Source organism: Eutrigla gurnardus, assembly GCF_963514095.1.
Source record: "Eutrigla gurnardus genome assembly, chromosome: 11".
NCBI classification, from domain to species: Eukaryota; Metazoa; Chordata; class Actinopteri; order Perciformes; family Triglidae; genus Eutrigla; species Eutrigla gurnardus.
Genome location: NC_139925.1, coordinates 8,554,626 through 8,573,091, shown reverse-complemented (window position 1 = coordinate 8,573,091; position 18,466 = coordinate 8,554,626). Strand labels below are relative to the sequence as shown.

General features: G+C 40.8%; 3 protein-coding genes across 5 annotated transcripts; 2 read left to right on the top strand and 1 right to left on the bottom strand.

Annotated features, from left to right (window-relative positions):
• Positions 1 to 712: 712 nt before the first annotated feature.
• On the top strand, positions 713 to 7,396 carry znf451 (zinc finger protein 451). 2 transcript variants are annotated; one of them, XM_084021838.1, is made up of 13 exons: positions 713 to 1,037; positions 1,945 to 2,005; positions 2,257 to 2,340; positions 2,435 to 2,548; positions 3,252 to 3,363; positions 3,631 to 3,781; positions 4,102 to 4,228; positions 4,354 to 4,513; positions 4,633 to 4,780; positions 4,899 to 6,391; positions 6,485 to 6,541; positions 6,717 to 6,782; positions 7,256 to 7,396. In XM_084021838.1, exons 2-13 carry the CDS (start codon positions 1,949 to 1,951, stop codon positions 7,294 to 7,296), a joined length of 2,610 nt encoding a protein of 869 aa, XP_083877964.1. In that variant the 5' UTR covers positions 713 to 1,037; positions 1,945 to 1,948; the 3' UTR covers positions 7,297 to 7,396. The 2 variants fall into 2 exon arrangements, with proteins under 2 accessions (XP_083877964.1, XP_083877965.1); XM_084021839.1 differs by lacking the exon at positions 713 to 1,037 and adding an exon at positions 1,569 to 1,587.
• A 1,223-nt stretch (positions 7,397 to 8,619) lies between these two features.
• bag2 (BCL2 associated athanogene 2) lies at positions 8,620 to 10,894 on the top strand. Its single transcript, XM_084020947.1, has 3 exons — positions 8,620 to 8,894; positions 9,212 to 9,321; positions 10,031 to 10,894. Exons 1-3 carry the CDS (start codon positions 8,773 to 8,775, stop codon positions 10,423 to 10,425), a joined length of 627 nt encoding a protein of 208 aa, XP_083877073.1. The 5' UTR covers positions 8,620 to 8,772; the 3' UTR covers positions 10,426 to 10,894.
• Positions 10,895 to 12,182: 1,288 nt separating this feature from the next.
• rab23 (RAB23, member RAS oncogene family) lies at positions 12,183 to 18,227 on the bottom strand. Of its 2 annotated transcripts, none has more exons than XM_084021920.1 (7): positions 17,791 to 18,227; positions 15,341 to 15,530; positions 15,170 to 15,255; positions 14,765 to 14,921; positions 14,599 to 14,681; positions 14,421 to 14,513; positions 12,183 to 14,338 (listed from the first exon to the last, which is right to left on the bottom strand). In XM_084021920.1, exons 2-7 carry the CDS (start codon positions 15,493 to 15,495, stop codon positions 14,205 to 14,207), a joined length of 708 nt encoding a protein of 235 aa, XP_083878046.1. In that variant the 5' UTR covers positions 15,496 to 15,530; positions 17,791 to 18,227; the 3' UTR covers positions 12,183 to 14,204. The 2 variants fall into 2 exon arrangements, with proteins under 2 accessions (XP_083878046.1, XP_083878045.1); XM_084021919.1 differs by having other exon boundaries at positions 12,184 to 14,338; positions 15,341 to 15,534; positions 17,791 to 18,226.
• Positions 18,228 to 18,466: the final 239 nt, after the last annotated feature.

The window sequence follows — 18,466 nt, the reverse complement described above, 5'->3', positions numbered from 1 at the left end:
GTGTGAAAAATATATCGCCCCATCCCTGTATGCAACACATTTATTTGTGAATGTTGTTGTTTGTGAATATATGCTATGAAACAATTTACCATATGCTGCATGTCAATACATATTTCACATGATGAAAACGTTGTTATAAGCATGTTACCACATATAAATGATTGGAATGTTTGATTGTCCTATGTCGACTCATGTAACATTACAATATTTGGTATAAAGAATGAATATGTGCTTAAGTTACATATGCAGTAAGCAAACATGAATGATTCTGGATTTCTGCTAATGTCTACTAGGATATGTGATAAATATTCTATCTTTGACAGTATAGTGTATTCAGTTTTTGTATGTTAATATATATATATAGTTAATATACATACATACATAAACTATACATATTGTTCTTTGATACAAATGTTAACATTTATACACAATATATGAGCTTACATAAATTCTATTATCATTTGTATACTCACATTTTTCCTTGTCATTTCTGAGTTGTTCTCACGTTGCTATGGGTTTCAGCCCATAGTCCAAGAAACCTAAAGAAAGAGGCTCCACTAACTAGAATAATGCTAACTACCATAGACTCATACATGAATGTTGTGTTTAATCATTACAACTTCTAATACTATAAAAACGTATAAATTATAAACGTTGTGTCCACATAATCACAATGCATTTTTGTATAAACATTATCAAAAATATTATTACTCCAGCATATAAATTACAGTCAGATACAAACTACAACTAAGACGTTATTCTGAATTAGCACATTAATGGAGTGGCAGTTGTAGGTCAACTGGTCAGCGACACACCTCGGCCCGGACCAGGTAAGAACAGGCGAGCGGTGTTTATTCTCTCGCCTGTTTTCTCTCAACCACCAGTGACCCCGTCCGTGCGGCACATCCCGCGTTGAAAAGGGAGCGCCTCATTTACACGTGACGTTGCAGCCCAAACTAGCTAGCCGCGTTTACTGATTTGGGATGTTGAAGCTAGCTCCCGCCCCGTCAACCGAGGAGCCGACAACATAAGCATAGGTAACACCATTGAGTTCAACAGTTTGCTTAACGCCAACCCATGTCAAACTTTACCTTATTTAACGTTACCTGGCATTCGTTACGTCGGGTTAAGACGCTGCAACCGCAAACGTCGGAAGAGCTAACGTTAGCTTACCCAGAGCCTGCCCGTTTAGCTGCGTGCTGGATTTCAAGGTGTCGCTGCTAAAAAATAAGTTGCTGAACAGAAGATGGTTGATAAAACAAACTTATCAGAAGGCTGTTGTTCTTCTCAGCGACAGGCTAGGATAGTTCAGATACGACCTAAATCGACGGAGTTCACTGAAAACTCCACTTCCTCTGCAGTTGCTGTGATGTTCACTGACAGCTCAGTGCTGCCACTGGTGGTCGTAAGCTGTAGTGCAACAACACTGTGATTTACGTGCACGGACCGTTGAAATTTAGCTTCCACCCATCAGTGGCAGCATGAAAGAAAAGCAGCACTCTGGTGGGTAAGCGAGGAAGAAATTATGCTCCATGTTGGATTAGGTTGTATGAAGTTAAGGCAAACATTTCCTCGCATTACACCACAGTAAGTCGTATTTGTGTCACTTAACGCAAGTCTCCCGAACGGTTGAGTGTAATAACTGCCCTCCGACGTAGTTTACAACGTTTTAATATTCGCTCCCGAGCAACCAAAACTAGCAACGTCTGTCTGTCATGAGAACTGTACTCGGGTTTTCTTGTTTTTATGTTCACAGTTAGCTTAATCATACAGGTGATAGGCAAGACAGGTACGGATTTATATTCTAATTTTGAGTTGATTTCAGCCTCCGGCCTGAAGCTACAGTTGGAGGTGTGCATGACTGTTACTGACACTAGCTAGCACGCAGCACCTCCCCATGTTCAACGTTAAAATTACATTAGTTATTTGTTTTCTTTCCCTCAGATAAATGTCTTCTCCAGTTCAAGCGGACGACGATGACGTGGAAGAAGTGGAGTTTGTGTCAGTAAGTCACGTGCACACGGTATCTATTTATAAAATCAATAGGTTCAAAGGGTGAAATAAAAGTTGCATTTGCTTACTTTCTGTCTCTTCACATTGACACACTTACGTAATTCATAAATGTATCATATGAGATGAGTTAGCCCTGATTCATACATAGATCACCCTTGATTTTATGGGCATGTTAAAAGTAATAAACTCACATTTTACATTGTACAGTAGACTAAATGACGTGGTGTCTTATACTTGCTTCAGGAGGGCCCCAGCAGACCAGTGTTAGAATGCATTGATCTGTCGAGTGATAATGAGGATGAGGGATGTTCATCATCGGCAGGCACGGTGAGAGGCTGGATAGAAGAACACTTTTTTTTTTTTATTAGATGGTGTCTGTCTAGACTTCTCTGAAAGTGTTGTGCCTCTTATTCTCCTCTAGATTGAAGATCAAATCAGCCGCCATAAAGCTCGTGTTACATCTACGCTGGACAGACTAGCACACCAGGTGGCCCTGCAGAAAAAGGCAAGATCAGAGAAATGCAGACAGTTCAAGGTAAACTGGCTTTAACATTAAGTGAGCTGCTATCATTTCTTGCTTGAGAAACTGTAATTTAGCTGTTGAGTTTTTTTTTTTGGAGGCATCTTTATCGGATCATTGCCTTCAGTCGGTTTCTTCATCTTGCATTTTTAAAGCAAAATGACTTGTTCTCTTCACAAGGGCACTTAAAAACAACAGGAATATTAAAGGCAAAAACGTTGTAAAGCATTCTCTATATCAATTAATCAATGATATGATCGCATTACAACTGCTAGAACAGATAAAGAGTGGTGCGGTATTGTCAATACTTAATATTTTACTTACTACTCAGCAAGTATCATACTCTTTAGAGGAAATAAAAGTGCAGTTTGTTGCTTCAGTGCTAGCAAAACCTCATTAACAACTCTATAACCATCTTTTTTTTTTTTTTCATTTTACGTTAATGTTGCTTAAAAGGCTCAGACATTTCTTTTTATTTTGTATTATGGGGTCAATTAAGGTAACTAGTAGCAACAACAGTGCCACCTTGTGGGCAGAAGCATAGAAATCAAATTACTGGCAATTCATATGCCAAAAAGAACAACAATGGTGTATTCCCTCCATACAAAATCTTACTGTTTGTGACTCTGTTTCTACTGAAATCTGTATACCTGTGATATAAAAACAAGATGCAGAATATGTTGCATTATCTTTCATCTCTCTTGTGTCTCTTTTTCAGGAGAAGCAAATCTTACAAAGAGCTCATGGACAGCGGGGGCTGGCTTTTACTTCTACCAATGGAATGAATCAAGAAGCAAAGAACTGTGTAGACATGTGGTTAAAGATGCCAGGTACGTTTTGTAATCTGGATCATTGTCTCTTGTAAATCTCTCAGCGTTGGAACTTTGAAAGCATGTTTCTGTTACACACTGTTGGATACTTATATAGTATACTATTCTGTGCTGCTGCGATGATCCACTTTCTTCTCAGGGATTATTACAGCATAATTTTGTCTTCAGAGATGTAGGCATGCCATCATAGAGCAACCTTTTACAGTGATACTTTATGTTGGAAAAAGTCCTGTCAACTTTTCATACTGTGCCTTTGTGTTTATTTAGGTGTTAAACCTGGAACGATCAGTGCTGGCCTTGGAAGAAGACGCAGACCTGTTGCTTTACCCCCAAGAAGTTCAACTACACACACTTGTCCAGTGATCAACTGTGGGCGACTGTATGATAATGCATCCCTCCTTGATGGCCACCTAAAAAGGTCATCATTTTCTCCTCATTTCAGTGTAGTTGTAATACATTTTGAACAGTGCTTGAAGTGCAGGGGGAAAATAAGTGCCAGTACTACCCCTATCCATTCATGTTGTCACATATATAGGCCGGTATTGAATATTATTGAATATTACATTTTGACTTTCTTCAGTGAAGAAAAATCATTTTCTTATTATTAACGCTGCCTTCGTCTGAACATTTAAATCTTTGGGGAATGTTATGGGGAGGGCAGAAAAGAGCACCAGTAGCTTGTCAGAAGTGCCGCACAAATACGGATCAATATTTTACAATAAATTATTTTGTGTGTAGGTTTGACCACTCCCCTTGTGACCCAACCATCAAACTTAAAGGATGTTCAACTGAGCTCCTTGCCTGTGTTACCTGTGGGCAACATTTTCAGACTGAAGAAGCGTGGAAGAAACATCTCGAGTCTAAGGTTCCTGCACTTTTCTGACCGTGCTTGAAAAACTTCTGCTCTTTAAATGATCATTGATTTGTGTTTAAAATAAGTATTGAATAACTATTGATTGACAGTAGTTTAATCATTATTTTGATCACTAGGTGAACTCATCTACTGCTGATGGACACAGCATCACTGAGACCTATCAGCGGATTGTGTGTTTCGCCTGTCCTTCCTGCTACAGTCTCTTCAACCTCCGAGATGAATGTCTTCAGCACATGTCAAACAAAAACCACTTCACAGAGTCACTCGCCATGAATGGTAAGGTTTATTGAATGTTTTTATTTTCTAGACATCTTCATGACTACCTCACATATCCAAATCTCTTTATTTCATATTAGCAAGAGTATGTGTACCTTTTTACTTTTCTCCTCTTAAAGAAACCAGAGGAAGCCCGCTGCCTGTCCCCATCTCACAATACGTGAAGAATCGTCTCATCACTTTGTGTAAGGACGTAACGTTCAATGTCCGATGCTCTTTATGTCACAAAGTACTGATCTCCCATCAAGCCGCTCAAGCTCACTTTAAGTAAGTTTAATTGTGAATTTATTATGTATTTATGTCTTTTGGCATTACATGTAGTATATCAGACTTAGATGTAATTCAGATGTTTTGTAGAACTAATTTGACCTTTCCTTTTTTATAGTGTGCAGTGCAGACAGGGTTGCGCGGTGGCAAAGGCTGATAAAACAGTAGTGCAGGTAATGAAACAGCTGCAAGTGCGAGGGCAGTGCTCCCTCTGCTGTAAAATCTTTTATAACCGAGCTGAAATTGAGAGCCACAAAGAATCGACCCAGCATGACGTGGAGGTCAACCAAACGATGGAGAAAGCCCTCCTTCAGTACTGCAGGTTTAGGGAAATTCAACACACCCAGAGGACGAGAGGGACAACGAGGAAAAGACAGTCCGCTTGCCTTGAAACACCTCATAGGAAAAGAAACAAGGAGGAGAATAATCGTGAAGAGTTTCCAGACAAACAGAAGAGACTGAGCGTGAACGGCAGCGCGAGCAGGAAGTCCGTAGCGGCGTGGTTCTGCGAGTGTGGCATACAGTTCTCCGAGGAGGCTACAGCCACAAAGCATCTCTTGGCGGTGAACCAAATTTTCCATCAGTGTGGCGTCTGTGGCAAACACATGGGAGAGTCCTCAATCACCCGTCTGCACATGAGTCGATTTCACGGGGGAGCTCATCTCTCCAACTTTCTTTTCTACTGCCGCAAGTGCAGAGTGGAGATGCCTCGGTATGAAGACATCCTGTCGCACGTGACAGAAGCTCACAGCGGACACGCCTACATCACTGAAAAGGAAGTGCCGGAGGAGCTCGCCATAGTCGTGGATGCCAAGCCGTCCACCAGCAGCGAAGTCGCCCTGCATTCGTGGACCAAGTCCACAGTCCAGCGGAACGCAGAACGGACTTCTTCACCAGCAGAGCAGACCTGGATGTGCAGGATGTGCGAGGACGTCTTCGACTCAGAAGGGGCCGTCCGCCAACACTGCAGTGACGTGAGCACTCACAGCTTTCAGAGATTCATCTGTGGACACTGTCCCCAGAAGTTCTTCAAAGAGTCCACCGTACGTAGACACTGTACGAATGAGCACGACGGGCAGATCAAGAGCAACCACTTCTGCGGCCTCTGCGACAGCATGCTGTTTGAGACCGAGGGCGAGTTCTTGGCGCACTACAAGAGTCTTCACAGTAAAGACTACTACCGTATGGATGACGCTGACGTCGTTCAGCCCGCTGTTGCTGAAAGCACCAGTCAGCGTACATGTCCGTGCATGGGACTAGAAAAGGTCAAAGGGGAAGCGAAGGCCACGTATACACAATGCATGAGGAATCTGTCCTCTGAAGGCAAATGTCAGTATGTGTGCGCTCCCTGCGGCGTATCTGTGGCTTCCTTTGCGCAGATGAAGACCCACGTCCACACGAAGCATGCAGCCTTGAACCTGGACAAGACCTTTGAAGTAGAATGCAAAGCTTGCCAGGAGAGTTTCATGGGTGTACCAAGCTTCCATACGCACTATCACTCCCAACACTGTACACTGGAACCTTGCATGAGCTCCAGGACCTGCGGTATGAAAGCAGAACCCGCCAGTGTCAAAGTCCACAATGCTATGGAGGTCACACCAGACACCAATGGTAAATCGGTTCATTATTTTTAACATTCATATCTATGTTGGCAATCCATGTTGACATGCAGCATTTAAACCCGATTTCATGTTGTCATTTCAGAGGTTGAAGATGAGACGAGCATGGATCAGACCAACAAAGACAGTGAAGCATGTGAAAGTAGGCAGTCAATCAATACACGACCACTCACGCCACATAGAGCAAATAGATGAGCGAGCAAATGCAGCGTTGCTTCCTTTGGTAGATGTACAAGAGCTCTAATGCATCACTGTTGTGCTTGTTGTCTGATCAATTAACAATATATCAGCTGCTCATTTGTTGGGATCTGTTGCAGATGAATCGGATGACGAGATGAACCACGAACCGTCTGTGAGTGCAGAAGAAGCAAGAGAGTCAGAAGGTACGTGTTGACTGTATGTGGCTGAGCATGTAATCCTCGTTTCCCCTGAGAAAAGCCATGACTCGCTGCAGCCGCAGGTTACCACTAAGTCTACAGTCAATATTATGTAGAGATATTGATATACATAGTGCTGGGCCTTTGCATCGGCCACAGATCTCATAACAGTTGAGATCCATAAAATCACAGAGAAGGAGACGTTTAAATTCAAAGATATACTGATTACTGTCGAGGTCAATGTGATTTTTCTCTACAATATGTTTAGTCTTGGTAGTGACGACATATACATAAATGTGGGAGCTGTATGAGGATATCTCAACTCAAAAGTGCTTTAAAAGATCAAACAATAACATCAAATGTGAACATGTGGAGAAAAATAATCACACACTCATTAGGTTAATGTATTTTTACAACATGATGGTGTTTTATTTGGACAAACAGTAATTGGATCCTTATATTCTGCTTATTTGTAACAGAGTTGGAAGAAGCCCTTAAAAGAAGTCTTCTGGAGTTTTGAGGACGTTTTTCGGGACACAATCTTCATCTGAGATAATATTGAGATGTTTTGTACCAGGTATTTGTGTTCAGAATATATTAAATAAATATTAGTTACTTTTTCTGTGTCTTTAATTGTGTTGTAAATGTGTTAATACATGATGACATAATAACTAAAGGGAGCCACCCAGACCGTGCTGTAGTTGCTAGAAGGTTCGTGGATTTATGTCCTCCGTTGTGACGACTCCACACTTCACACTCTGTGCTATAGATGGCAGCGATGACGATGCAAATTCCGAAGCTGAACTTGTGACCACGGTGCGTCTCCAGTTGCAGTCTCCTTTTTCATTGCAGACTTGAAATCTAGCGTATTGTGTTCACCATATGCAGCAGGGCCAAGAAATGTTTTGTTTTTCCTCAGGTGCAGCCATGTGAATCCTAGTGTTTTTGTGATGGGGTATCAGACCATTCCACTAGACATGGAAACAGTGGGAGTCCTGTTTAAATTTCAGATCCGTTGGTTTCCTCGTGTCTTCAAAATCATTAGAAGAGGACTTACAGATTCCTTTTAGATTAGCAATAGAAATTCGCATTCAGATGCTGCCTTTATATCCTCCTAGTCCCAATGTTGCATAATGTATTATTCATGCTAGTTTGATTATTGGCCATTAAGAAAATTGAGGAAACTCTAATACACTTATACAATTTGAGATAGTGGCCCAGGTGGTAAACAGTTAGTTGGGAATCCTGGTTGTAGAATGTGGCAGTTACCATTGAACTGCAATTCCGGGTGTGAAGTTAATGGTGAGGAAACTCCTCTAATTCTCATTTAGATGTAAAGACATTCATCTACAGAGCCTTCGGTTGTAACAAGAAAGTCCAATGTGGGTCATTTATTGAAATTATACATAAAATAATTAACATTTTGTTATATTCTAGTCATGGATGGAACTCAATGTCATTACAAAAATGTTTTAAGAGTAGATTAAAGTAATAAAATCAACACAATGTAGCTTTTGTGGAGGCCCACAACATATTTTATGCTCGCATTAAGTTTTTATATCATTGTTTTTCTTCTTTTTATTCGCCAGCTGTGCAAAAAAATAACCAGTTTAAACCAAAACCAAATGATAGGACCTTTTTTTCTTAAATGTAATATAAGAAATCCTCAACTACACATTTGTATTAAACACAGAAATAGTGAAACAATTCTTGTTACACAGCTGAAAATGTGTAGAGACTGAAATGAGCTTAATGGAAGACGCGTCCTAATGGGGCCCCGTAGGGGTCCTCGGACCTGACGTTGGGAACCACCGGTCTGGGCTCTTCGGGAAGCTCGTGAGGACCGAGTGGAGGAAGGTGCAGCCCATGTTAGGAAATGTTGTCTCTGGGGCTCAGCAGCAGTCAGCTGGACAGCGCGGAGCGTCGGTCGCACACAGGACTTCTCCTCCGAGGGGACGGATCATAACCGTAATATTAATCATAACCATTCACCAGCATGGCACAAGCGAAGATACAGACGAAAAAGAGCGACGCGATGTGCAGCAAGTTCAGCCGGACGCTGTCGATGGCAGATCGCTCCGGACAACTCCTGGAAAGTTTGGATCAGCTGGAAATGAGGTAACAGGCCGAACCATGTGCCTTCAAACGCGGGGCACGTCAGAGCCATTATAATGATAATATAGAATATATATTAATTTTCTACTCACATATTAATTATAGAATAATATAATATGGAAACGCGATCCTAACTGAGAAATCGGATGCAGCCGATCGCGTCCAATTAAAATGGATTGTGAAATACAATGTTGTTCATTTATACTGAGGATTATATGACACTCGGATGGGAGTTATCATTCCTATCTCTCTACAACGGCCCGTTATTTCCCAGAGAAAAGGTGTGGTTGTTGTTAACAGCCCGTGTCTCCCTCCGTCAGGGTGGAGGCTCTACGGGAAGCGGCTTCGGCCATGGAGCAGGAGAGGGAGTGCATCCTGGAAATGATCCAGTCTGTCCAGAACGGACAGGAACTGCGGAACATCAGTACCGGTGAGACGCAGCTGTACTTTGTGTTAGGTTTTTAGTTTTTTTAACAGACTTTGTTTTTATTTATTTTTTACAGCTGCTCTAATTTGTGACATTGTGATCCAATGAGGTTATGCCTTGAACGCTACATTGTAGCTGGGTGGGGGCGTTCAAGAACCTCAGGGGATTGAAGAACATGATCGTTTTTTTGCTCCACACCCAAAGTTTGTTTTTCTCCCATTCTTAATATTATAGGATAACACACACACACACACACACACACACACACACACACACACACACACACACACACACACACACAGTAATTAGATTCAAATGATCATACAATATTTCTTCCTTCCCCACACAAACTGCTTAAAAGTCTTGTTTTGTCAACTGTGTGAAAATAACTACAATGGGATGTACTTGACTTATTGTAAGTTGCTTTGGATAAGAGCGTCTGCTAAACGCCCTAAATGTAAATGTAAATTCCTGAACACCACAAACCCAGTGTTGATACCTTTCTGACACCGTTTTTAGAAAATGAACTTCTTAACAGGCCCTTCCTGATGGATAACATTGCATCAAATTGAGTGTGATTACATTTGCCCAATGTGTTTGGAGAGACCAGGGCAAGGATCTCAAAGCAGTTCTTCTTATTGTTTCCACCACTCTATAGCCACTGCATGTTGCTCTTCAAAGGTGCAGCGTAAATTTCTTGCTTGTTTTCCAGGGGAAAGAGAGGAGTTCAATTTAACTGCAAACCGTCTAATGGGCCGGACGCTTACTGTGGAGATCTCCGTTGGCATTATCCGAAACGCCCAGCAGGAGGAGGCGCTGCAGAATGTCACATCTGTCATCGATGAACTAGTGAAGAAGTTACTGGACGACATGGACGCCGGGCGTCAAAAGCTGCTGGCCCTGCACTCGGCCTGCGTGAGCGAGGCCCCGCCCGTCCCCATCGACCAGAAGTTTCAGGCTATGGTGATCAGCTGTGCTCTGGAGGACCAGAAGAAGATCAAGCGGAGGCTGGAGACTCTGATGAGGAACGTTGAGAATGCGGAAAAGAACATCAAGATTATGGATCACCAAAAACTGGACAACCCAAAAGCCAATGGCTGCCAATAAGACATGAAACATATCTTTTAATGCCACTAACCTCACCAAGAACCGTCATAATCACGTACTAACTTTTTATAAGGAATATGACATTGATCCTGAACCTTCGGGCCAAAAACACATTAAAGCACAACAGCCACCATTATTCTCCCTGAAATAATATAACAGAGATATGGATTGTTTAATGTGTATACCTAGTACACAATGTGTGTTCACATATGCACGAAAGTAAGACAGAAAAAGATACAATGGCAGAGTCCTCCGTCGGAGGCTTGGTCACAGTTTACTGTAAAATCCGAAGCTTGACAAACAACACATCTAATGTTGAAGTATCTTTTTTCTTCTGTTCCTTTCACCTTTTTAAATCAGACACTTGTTCATGTTTTTGGATGTGCACTGCACACGCTACCTCTTTGTGTGAAGGCCACACCGATCACATCAAGCTGTGGATTTTAGTTCATATTTGTTTTTTATTTCTTCTCAGATGATAATAAAAAACAGATTGCCTTAATAAGTGTGGAGAGTTCTTCTGTAATAGATTTATTCAATAGATTGAATTAGTATCAAGTTTATTAGAGCCATTTCAACATTACAGTTGATTGAATTTGTCTCGGACATATTTAAGTGTCGTATGGCTTGGAGGTAGGTACTATCTCTGAAGCGTGATGTCCTGCTGGTGATGCTTCTGTACCTCTTCCCTGATGCCAATAGAGTGAGCAGGTGATGTGCTGGGTGGGAGGGGTCAATGCTGATGTTTCTAGCCTTCCTGATGATTCTGGTGTCAAAGTGTGAGGCTATGGTAGGCAGACTGTATATGATCTTGAGGGCTCTGCGCACTACTTTTTCTCACTGTTGTTTATCCTGGCTCTATCCGGTACAGGATAGGAGGTCAGCACGCGTTCTACGCTGACTCGGTAGAAATGAGTCATGCCTTTCTGGCTATCCCCAAATTTCCTCAGCTGACGGAGGAAGTGGAGTCTCTGATGGGCTTTGCCTACAATGAGACTGATGTTCAGGTCCTATGAGGGAGATTGGTGTATGGTTGGTGTATGGTACAAACAACAGCCTAAAAATGAGGCCATAATATCCTGATGGTAAAAAGCTGACATTGCTAAAAACAGCTTCATCCCTCCTGCGAGGAACAAGAAGGCAAAGTGTTTATTTTCATCCCATAACATCCTTTATAATAAGGTCCATCATGGTAGGGTTAGGGTTGGGGTCAGGGTTAGCAGGGTCACCTCTTTTTTTTTAACCTCCATTTTACCTCCATATATTAATATAATATAATATAATAATCCATACAAAGGTGCTATTCTGAGTATGAAGTGTGTTCACACTGGAGAAGTTTGCACACAGCATATATACTAAATATCTAAATTTTGAGTTGCTGTTTGTAGACACTCATTTCTCACAACGCGATGCGCAAAATCAAATTAGAAAGTTGTTCAGAGATGGAAAACAAAGAGTGTGTAGTGGTGATAACATTTTAAACAGAAATACTTAATATAACAAGATATTTTGGTGCATTTTTGTGCAGTTTAATTGTTGATGTTGCATGCATTGCATTAGTGTTGTTTACCAACAGATCAGGATCAAGTGTGGCGTTGTAGTACAGAAATACTGCTGTGGTGGAGGCCTGTTGGCATCATATATACTGTATGTTTAAACAGAGCCAGCCATAATAAAGAATTACTGTACAATAGTAATTTAGTGCTAGCCCTAGTCAACTATGAACAAATACAGCTAAACAATGTGTTTTGGTTAAAAGATTTTATTGGCAGAGGAATATCATCATTTGGAATTACACACTGGATGATCAAGAAAAAAGTAATGTTTCATTTACGTCAGATTACCATCAACAACCCCCCCCCAAAAAAAAGAAACAAATCAGATGAATAGTTGTGACAAATTTGATACCTGTTAAAAATGTTCATCCAACAATGAGTTGTTTTTGTCAGTCTGAAAGTATCCATACGTCAGTTTGTCCATCTAAATGTGTGAAACTGATTCATGAAGTGAAAAGGTAGTGTAACAGTAAGACACAAAGCTCATTACAACACCTGAGTGACAGCACATAAGTATGGTTAGTCTTAACTTCTGGTTCTTTAAGATTATATGCCATCTTAATGATAAAGTGCGCTAAATCCATTCAGGCAAAAAAGTAAACATAATGTCACAAATAAGAGAATTCTTGGGAAATGATTATTTACAGATTCACCATGCAGGCAATGTGAACCAAACAGCAAGAGTAGGGATTAAAATGCTTACTATAATGCTTGGGGGAGACTGTAAACAAGGACAAGGCATTGTGGCATTTCAACCATCGTTTAACATTCACTGATGTGGAAAAAACGCTTGCATGCATTACAGTTATGCCCCACTTATTTTCATTTTTTTTCCAAAACAGCAACTGTTTACAACCAAATGAGAAAGCTCGAGTATGAGATAAGTTACGAAAATGTGCATGCACATGTATTCCCAGATGTCCTATGTATTCTAATTGCATGTTAAATCCGATCAGATGTGAAACTTTTCCACATCACCACTTTCTTTGTGCTTAGTAAACAGGTGTCACTCAAACAATGAGTTTTAGGCGGGGAAAAGGCTTGATGCACACAAGGCAGTAGCATATAGGTCACGTCGAGCTGTATTGAGGACATTAGATTGGGAGATGTCTCATATACTGAGAAGAAGCTGTATTTTCTTGCATATTCAGGCATACACAAGCAGGGGATTAAACTCTGCTCAAGGCTCCGAACCACAAGGACAGAAACTAGTGATATGAATACTATTTACAAAAAAGAAACAGATTAGATACTACAGAAGCCAAACAAAGAAATAAAAAAACTTAATCTTGTACCATGTCTAGTGTTTGAAATGTTAGAAACATAGTGAAAATCTTGATCTGAATACAGAGGTACTGAACCTTACCGACGAGTTACTCAAAGCTGTACCAACGTAAAAGAAAAGTACAGTGAAATGTGTGAAGACTGCAATCAAAAACGTAGTGCTATAATGAACTGTGACTTGCAAATAAACGGTGTAAGCAGACATATAGAGGGCTATTTTGTGTCAATATAGTTATTGATATTTGGTTATAGAGAAAAGCACATTCTACTAATTCCATGTTACATCCATATCACTGCAGTAATAACATTTAACTACAGCCCAGAAAGAGGAAATTTGGCACTATGTCAACACGTCAGTGAAAATATCACTCGACACTGTCGTGACTCGTACAAAAATACTTCTGCGCAGAGAATTCACTCTGGATCCAATAGGGTTTTGTCCACAATACAGTGGTTAGTTTGAACCAAGTTATGCTGACAGAAAAATATGGTACAAAATTATCTGTGTATCTTCTACAATACATGCAAACATATTGCACAGTTCAAATGTCAAACACAGGAATGGCCGAATGTCAAAATGTAATCCAGGAGTTTCCTCGGAGCAAAAGTGCAACCTTCGCCGTAACATATCTCGATGAGAGGATTATGTGTCAAGTCATATTTAAACAACATACATGTACTGTAGCTGCAGCTGTTGCTGTTAAGTTTTGTGCCAAGATCATTGATGGGAGATCCACAGCTGAATCGGTGGAAATTCAACCATCGATGTGGTGAAACAATTTAGTAAACGGATTAATTATCAGGTTATTAAAAGTAGTAGAGAGTAGTATTTCCCAGTTTGGGCTTTGGTCTCTAAATGTGGCTACCTCCACAAAATACAACAATGACCAATTTAGTCTTAGAAACAATAGTCAGTCAGTGAAACTAAAGGATTTTTATCTACAGTAGGCTACAGCTCCCGAAAGGATTTTTACTCTTCTTGGTTCTTTGTTTGTTGGGTCGCAAGGTGATGACTTCTCTGCCGTTGCTGGAGCTCTGGTTGCAGACATTACTACTTGTGGTATTAAAAACACCTTTGGAGAAAACACAATTTATTAGTTATGTCACCCACCCAAGTCATAAAACATAGTAACGATGCAGAGAAACACTCCTCACCTATTTTATTGCTTGTTGTGTGGAGCACCTCAGTCTCCTCTGCCGTTTGCCGTTTGAGTCGCTGAAGATACTTCTCAGCTAAGTACTTGAAAACTAAAAGGAGAGCAGAAGTGTTACGATAGTAACATCCAGAATGAGACTGTTTCGCTTTGATTGGACCACATTTGCAGAAACCCACCCTCAGTGACATTAAGGTCCTCTTTTACTGAAGCTCGATAAAATCTCAGCTTGAGCCTTTTAGCCAAACCTTCTGCCTCCTCGCTGCAATGAAAGAAAAACACATAACGATTCAGTCATTACCATTCGATACATTCACTGCTCCCGTGTGAGCAACTATTACTTACTTTTTTACAACAGTCTCCTCCAGGAGGTCAATTTTGTTCTGCACTAGAACTGTGGGAATATCTCCGACCTCTGCCTCCACCTTCTCCCTCCAGCTGTCAATAGCCTGATACGACTCCCTGTCTGTGGTGGAGAAGACTAGCACACACGCTTGGGCGCCTGGAATGCAAGACAACACACCGACAGTTCAAGCTGTTCATTCTTTTTTCTTTTTTTTTTTAAATGACAGAACAGCCCCAATGGTGATTAACTTTTTGCTCAGAGACATGCGGTTTCCAGTGCTACATGTGCCACGCTGCCAGTAAACCATAGCATCTGTTAGAAATCTACACTTAACCTCTGTGATCAGGGAGATCAGTGACCCAAAACAGCAGTGTTGTATTTGTTACGGTGGTGGGGGGTCTTACCACGGTAGTAGGCCTTAGTAATGGCATCGAACTCCTCCTGCCCGGCAGTGTCCCACAGCATTAGTCGGACCTCTTCGTCATTTACACTAAAAACAATGAGCAGGTAATGAGGACAATATGAAATATAGCCAATAAGTAACAGAGGAATGTAAAGTTATTTAAGTTGCTTACATTATCTGCCTTTCCAGGAAGTCCACTCCAATGGTCTTTTTGTAGTCCTTAGTGAAGACGCCCTTGCAATACCGTTGGATCATACTGGACTTGCCAACAGCCCCATTGCCAACCACAACCACCTTGATGGCCACTTCCATGTCCTCCTCCAACATGGTGGCGACCTCTGGCTGACTGACTCAGTTCCACTCTGCCTGGGTAGAGTCACGCATATACCAACCGAAAAGTGTCAAATAAACAAAACATCAAAATATGACACATGTTTAGATACTATAAGTAAAACATATCCAGCAGAAACAGCAACAGAAATATTCTCTTGACGTTTAATGCATCCTGATCTGGTTTACATTTTAAGCTTTATGTGCGAGTGAGCAAATGTGCTCCACTTTAACCACATCATCACCAATTCTATCCTTTAAAAAAAACACAGAACAAATTCTGTGTGAGCTCTCAATACACTAACATGAACTTCTACTGGCCACTATCAGACAAACAGTTCCAAACTATTTCCTTGGATCTAGATACCCTGACTTTTATTAGACACCAAATTAAAGGGCAGCAAACTGATTAATCCATGGATCTAGCATAGTGTTGTTTCACTTGAAATTAAAGAGGTGGTAAGTAATCAAGACATATTAGCAGAAAAAAGCTATTCCTTGTCCAGTGCATCCAAACATTTAGAAGATACTGGTGCCTTTATTTTACAAGTTAGTATGTTACTAGGGCTGCAACAAGTGTTTATTTTTCATTTCCATTGATATATTTTTCAATATTACCTTTGTATACACGTTGACAAAATATCAAATTACCAGGATTTAGCAATTGCTTCTTATGGCTGGCCAACAGTCAAAACAACATATGTATCTAATGTAATTTAATTAGTATCAGCAGTACAGTTTACCACATGGATTTAATTTGTGCATTCTAGTGAAGAGCTTTAAATATGCAACGACTGGAAATGTCCTTTAAGCAAACATGCTTGTGTTGAACTAACTGTTGTAAATTTTACAATGAATGTGTTTGCAGGGACAGTTCATTCTTCCATTAGCACTTAGGGCAGCAGACTCCACATAGCAACTGTGTCTTCCAATCCACAGTTCTTAGCGGGCGGCCGAGTGCAATGCTAAACAATATTGTAGGAAAGCTGTTCCCTGTGGATACTGACAACATGCTGTGTGACTGTGGTGTCCAACAGCCTGTCTGGATTTGAGTCACAATATGTATTCCAGTCAACAATATTATTCATCATCTATAATTGAACCGTATGATGCAGCAGTCGTTATAGCATGCAGGCACAAACAGCCTGCTCTTTAGTGGGACAATGTTTTGATGTGAATTTTTAAACGAGTTCACAGCAAAAAGCACACTTTTGATTAGACTTCAGCAATATCTTAAATTGATCTTGGCTAACTCATGTGAAGTGAAGACTCAAATACCCCCTTCTTTGTTTTTAAGTTTGATTGAAGCCAAGTTACACGTCTGCAGTTCTGTCATCTTTCAATGTAATCATTTCTGCATGCGCCGCTTGGATTCATTTTCCGGGCGCAGAAACTGAGTCACAGTTGGAGGTTATGTAACAGGCCTATGCACTCTGCATTGGCTGTTCCCTAAAACACATGACAACATAATCTGGAGAGTTGACCACTAAGAAAGTCGACTAAAACATGACGACTGACAGTTCAATTTAACGTGTCATGCTGTTAACATCAATAAATGAGCCTTTATTGTCCATATGTAACCTTGTTTTGGGTATTCAATATTCTACACAAGGTCTGGTCCAAACTGGAAATACAAGGTAAAAAACAATCTGACAACTCTAATAATAATTTCAAAAATAACTTGAAAATGATAAAGTTCCAGTTTCACTTCCCATTACCATCAACTCCATATAATGACCACCAATTTACACAATTACCTCACATTTAAACAAGTAATTCCCATACCTGCACGAACAGCTATCCTACCTATTGTGTGTGTCTTCTGGTTATCATATTCTACCTAAATTAATATTATACGTATTTTAAAGACATGACAGAGAATCTGAAATATGCATCTAGATTATACATATCATGGTAGCAGAGCATCAGATGCATCTCAGACTCACCGTTTCTTTAGCCAGGCCTCAAGGCGGGGCACCGTTAATGCCAATATTTTAGAGCACAGAGAGAATTAAAATATTATAATGCCATAACATTCAACTAACGTTCCTGCTTTCTGTCGAGGTTTATATTGTGGGTGATATTTCCAAACGTATGTGAAGGGAATTAAGTATTTAGTCAACTTTTAATTCTGCTTTATTCCCATTGCCTTGGTCAAGATACGACCTGTTGAATAGCTGACAGGAGGGTCTTTAGGTACCAAGCAGCTGCCGGTTACGGTATTATACCTGACCGAAGGAATGATTTAGTGTGCTGGTGAGGAAGGATGTAGTTAGCATAGCAATTTCTTACCTGTAAAATCACGTTTCAACTCATCCAATATCCGCCAACATCAGACGAGCTAACCGGCGAGCTAACCCACAATCACATATCTACAGCCCCCCTCTGCTCGTCTCTGTGGTGGAGACGCTAGTGACTCCGGTGCTAAGGTTACCTAGCTAAGGTTAGCCACTTTTCCCAGAGAAAACAACCTTCTGCTCCGCCCGATAATGATATCTAGCTCGTGACGGCGCAGACTGAATGCTCTCCGCTTCAAAACGACAGGTAAAGTTTCATCGACGTCGACAACTGAGCGAAATCCGTGACATTTAACGGGAGGAAATGTACCGCTACCTCCCCGCAAGCCTTCGTTCCAGTTAACTACGTTGCGCATGAGAGTTACCAGCCAGCCAACTGGCTAACTCGCTAATGTTTGTTGCTAAGCAGCAGAGTCAAGAGTGTCTTCTTCTACTACTTTTTTAATGTTTCTGGCAATAAACGTAATATCGCGTTACCGCCACCAACTGGTATGAGAGGTGGATCGCTAACCGATGCATCAAAGCGTCGTTTTAGATAAATTATACTGTTAGGTATCACTATCAAGCTCAGCGTGGTTTTGACTGATTTGTAGTAAGTATAGTTTTGTAAAAGTACTACTGAAATGTTTGAAGTAGAAGTATAGCGGTGGACTTCAGCAAAGTACATGTAG

Bases quoted from the DNA above. Each gene is read 5' to 3' on its own strand.
- znf451 (XM_084021838.1), top strand. From the start codon at position 1,949: ATGTCTTCTCCAGTTCAAGCGGACGACGATGACGTGGAAGAAGTGGAG. The intron at 3,782-4,101 runs GTCATCATTTTC...TTTTGTGTGTAG, and splicing joins CTTGATGGCCACCTAAAAAG to GTTTGACCACTCCCCTTGTG. The intron at 4,781-4,898 runs GTAAGTTTAATT...CCTTTTTTATAG, and splicing joins GCCGCTCAAGCTCACTTTAA to TGTGCAGTGCAGACAGGGTT.
- bag2 (XM_084020947.1), top strand. From the start codon at position 8,773: ATGGCACAAGCGAAGATACAGACGAAAAAGAGCGACGCGATGTGCAGC. The intron at 8,895-9,211 runs GTAACAGGCCGA...TCCCTCCGTCAG, and splicing joins TTGGATCAGCTGGAAATGAG to GGTGGAGGCTCTACGGGAAG. The intron at 9,322-10,030 runs GTGAGACGCAGC...CTTGTTTTCCAG, and splicing joins ACTGCGGAACATCAGTACCG to GGGAAAGAGAGGAGTTCAAT.
- rab23 (XM_084021920.1), bottom strand. From the start codon at position 15,495: ATGTTGGAGGAGGACATGGAAGTGGCCATCAAGGTGGTTGTGGTTGGC. The intron at 14,682-14,764 runs GTAAGTAATAGT...CTTTCATTGCAG, and splicing joins GAGGAGACTGTTGTAAAAAA to CGAGGAGGCAGAAGGTTTGG. The intron at 14,514-14,598 runs GTGGGTTTCTGC...CTCTCCTTTTAG, and splicing joins GGACCTTAATGTCACTGAGG to TTTTCAAGTACTTAGCTGAG.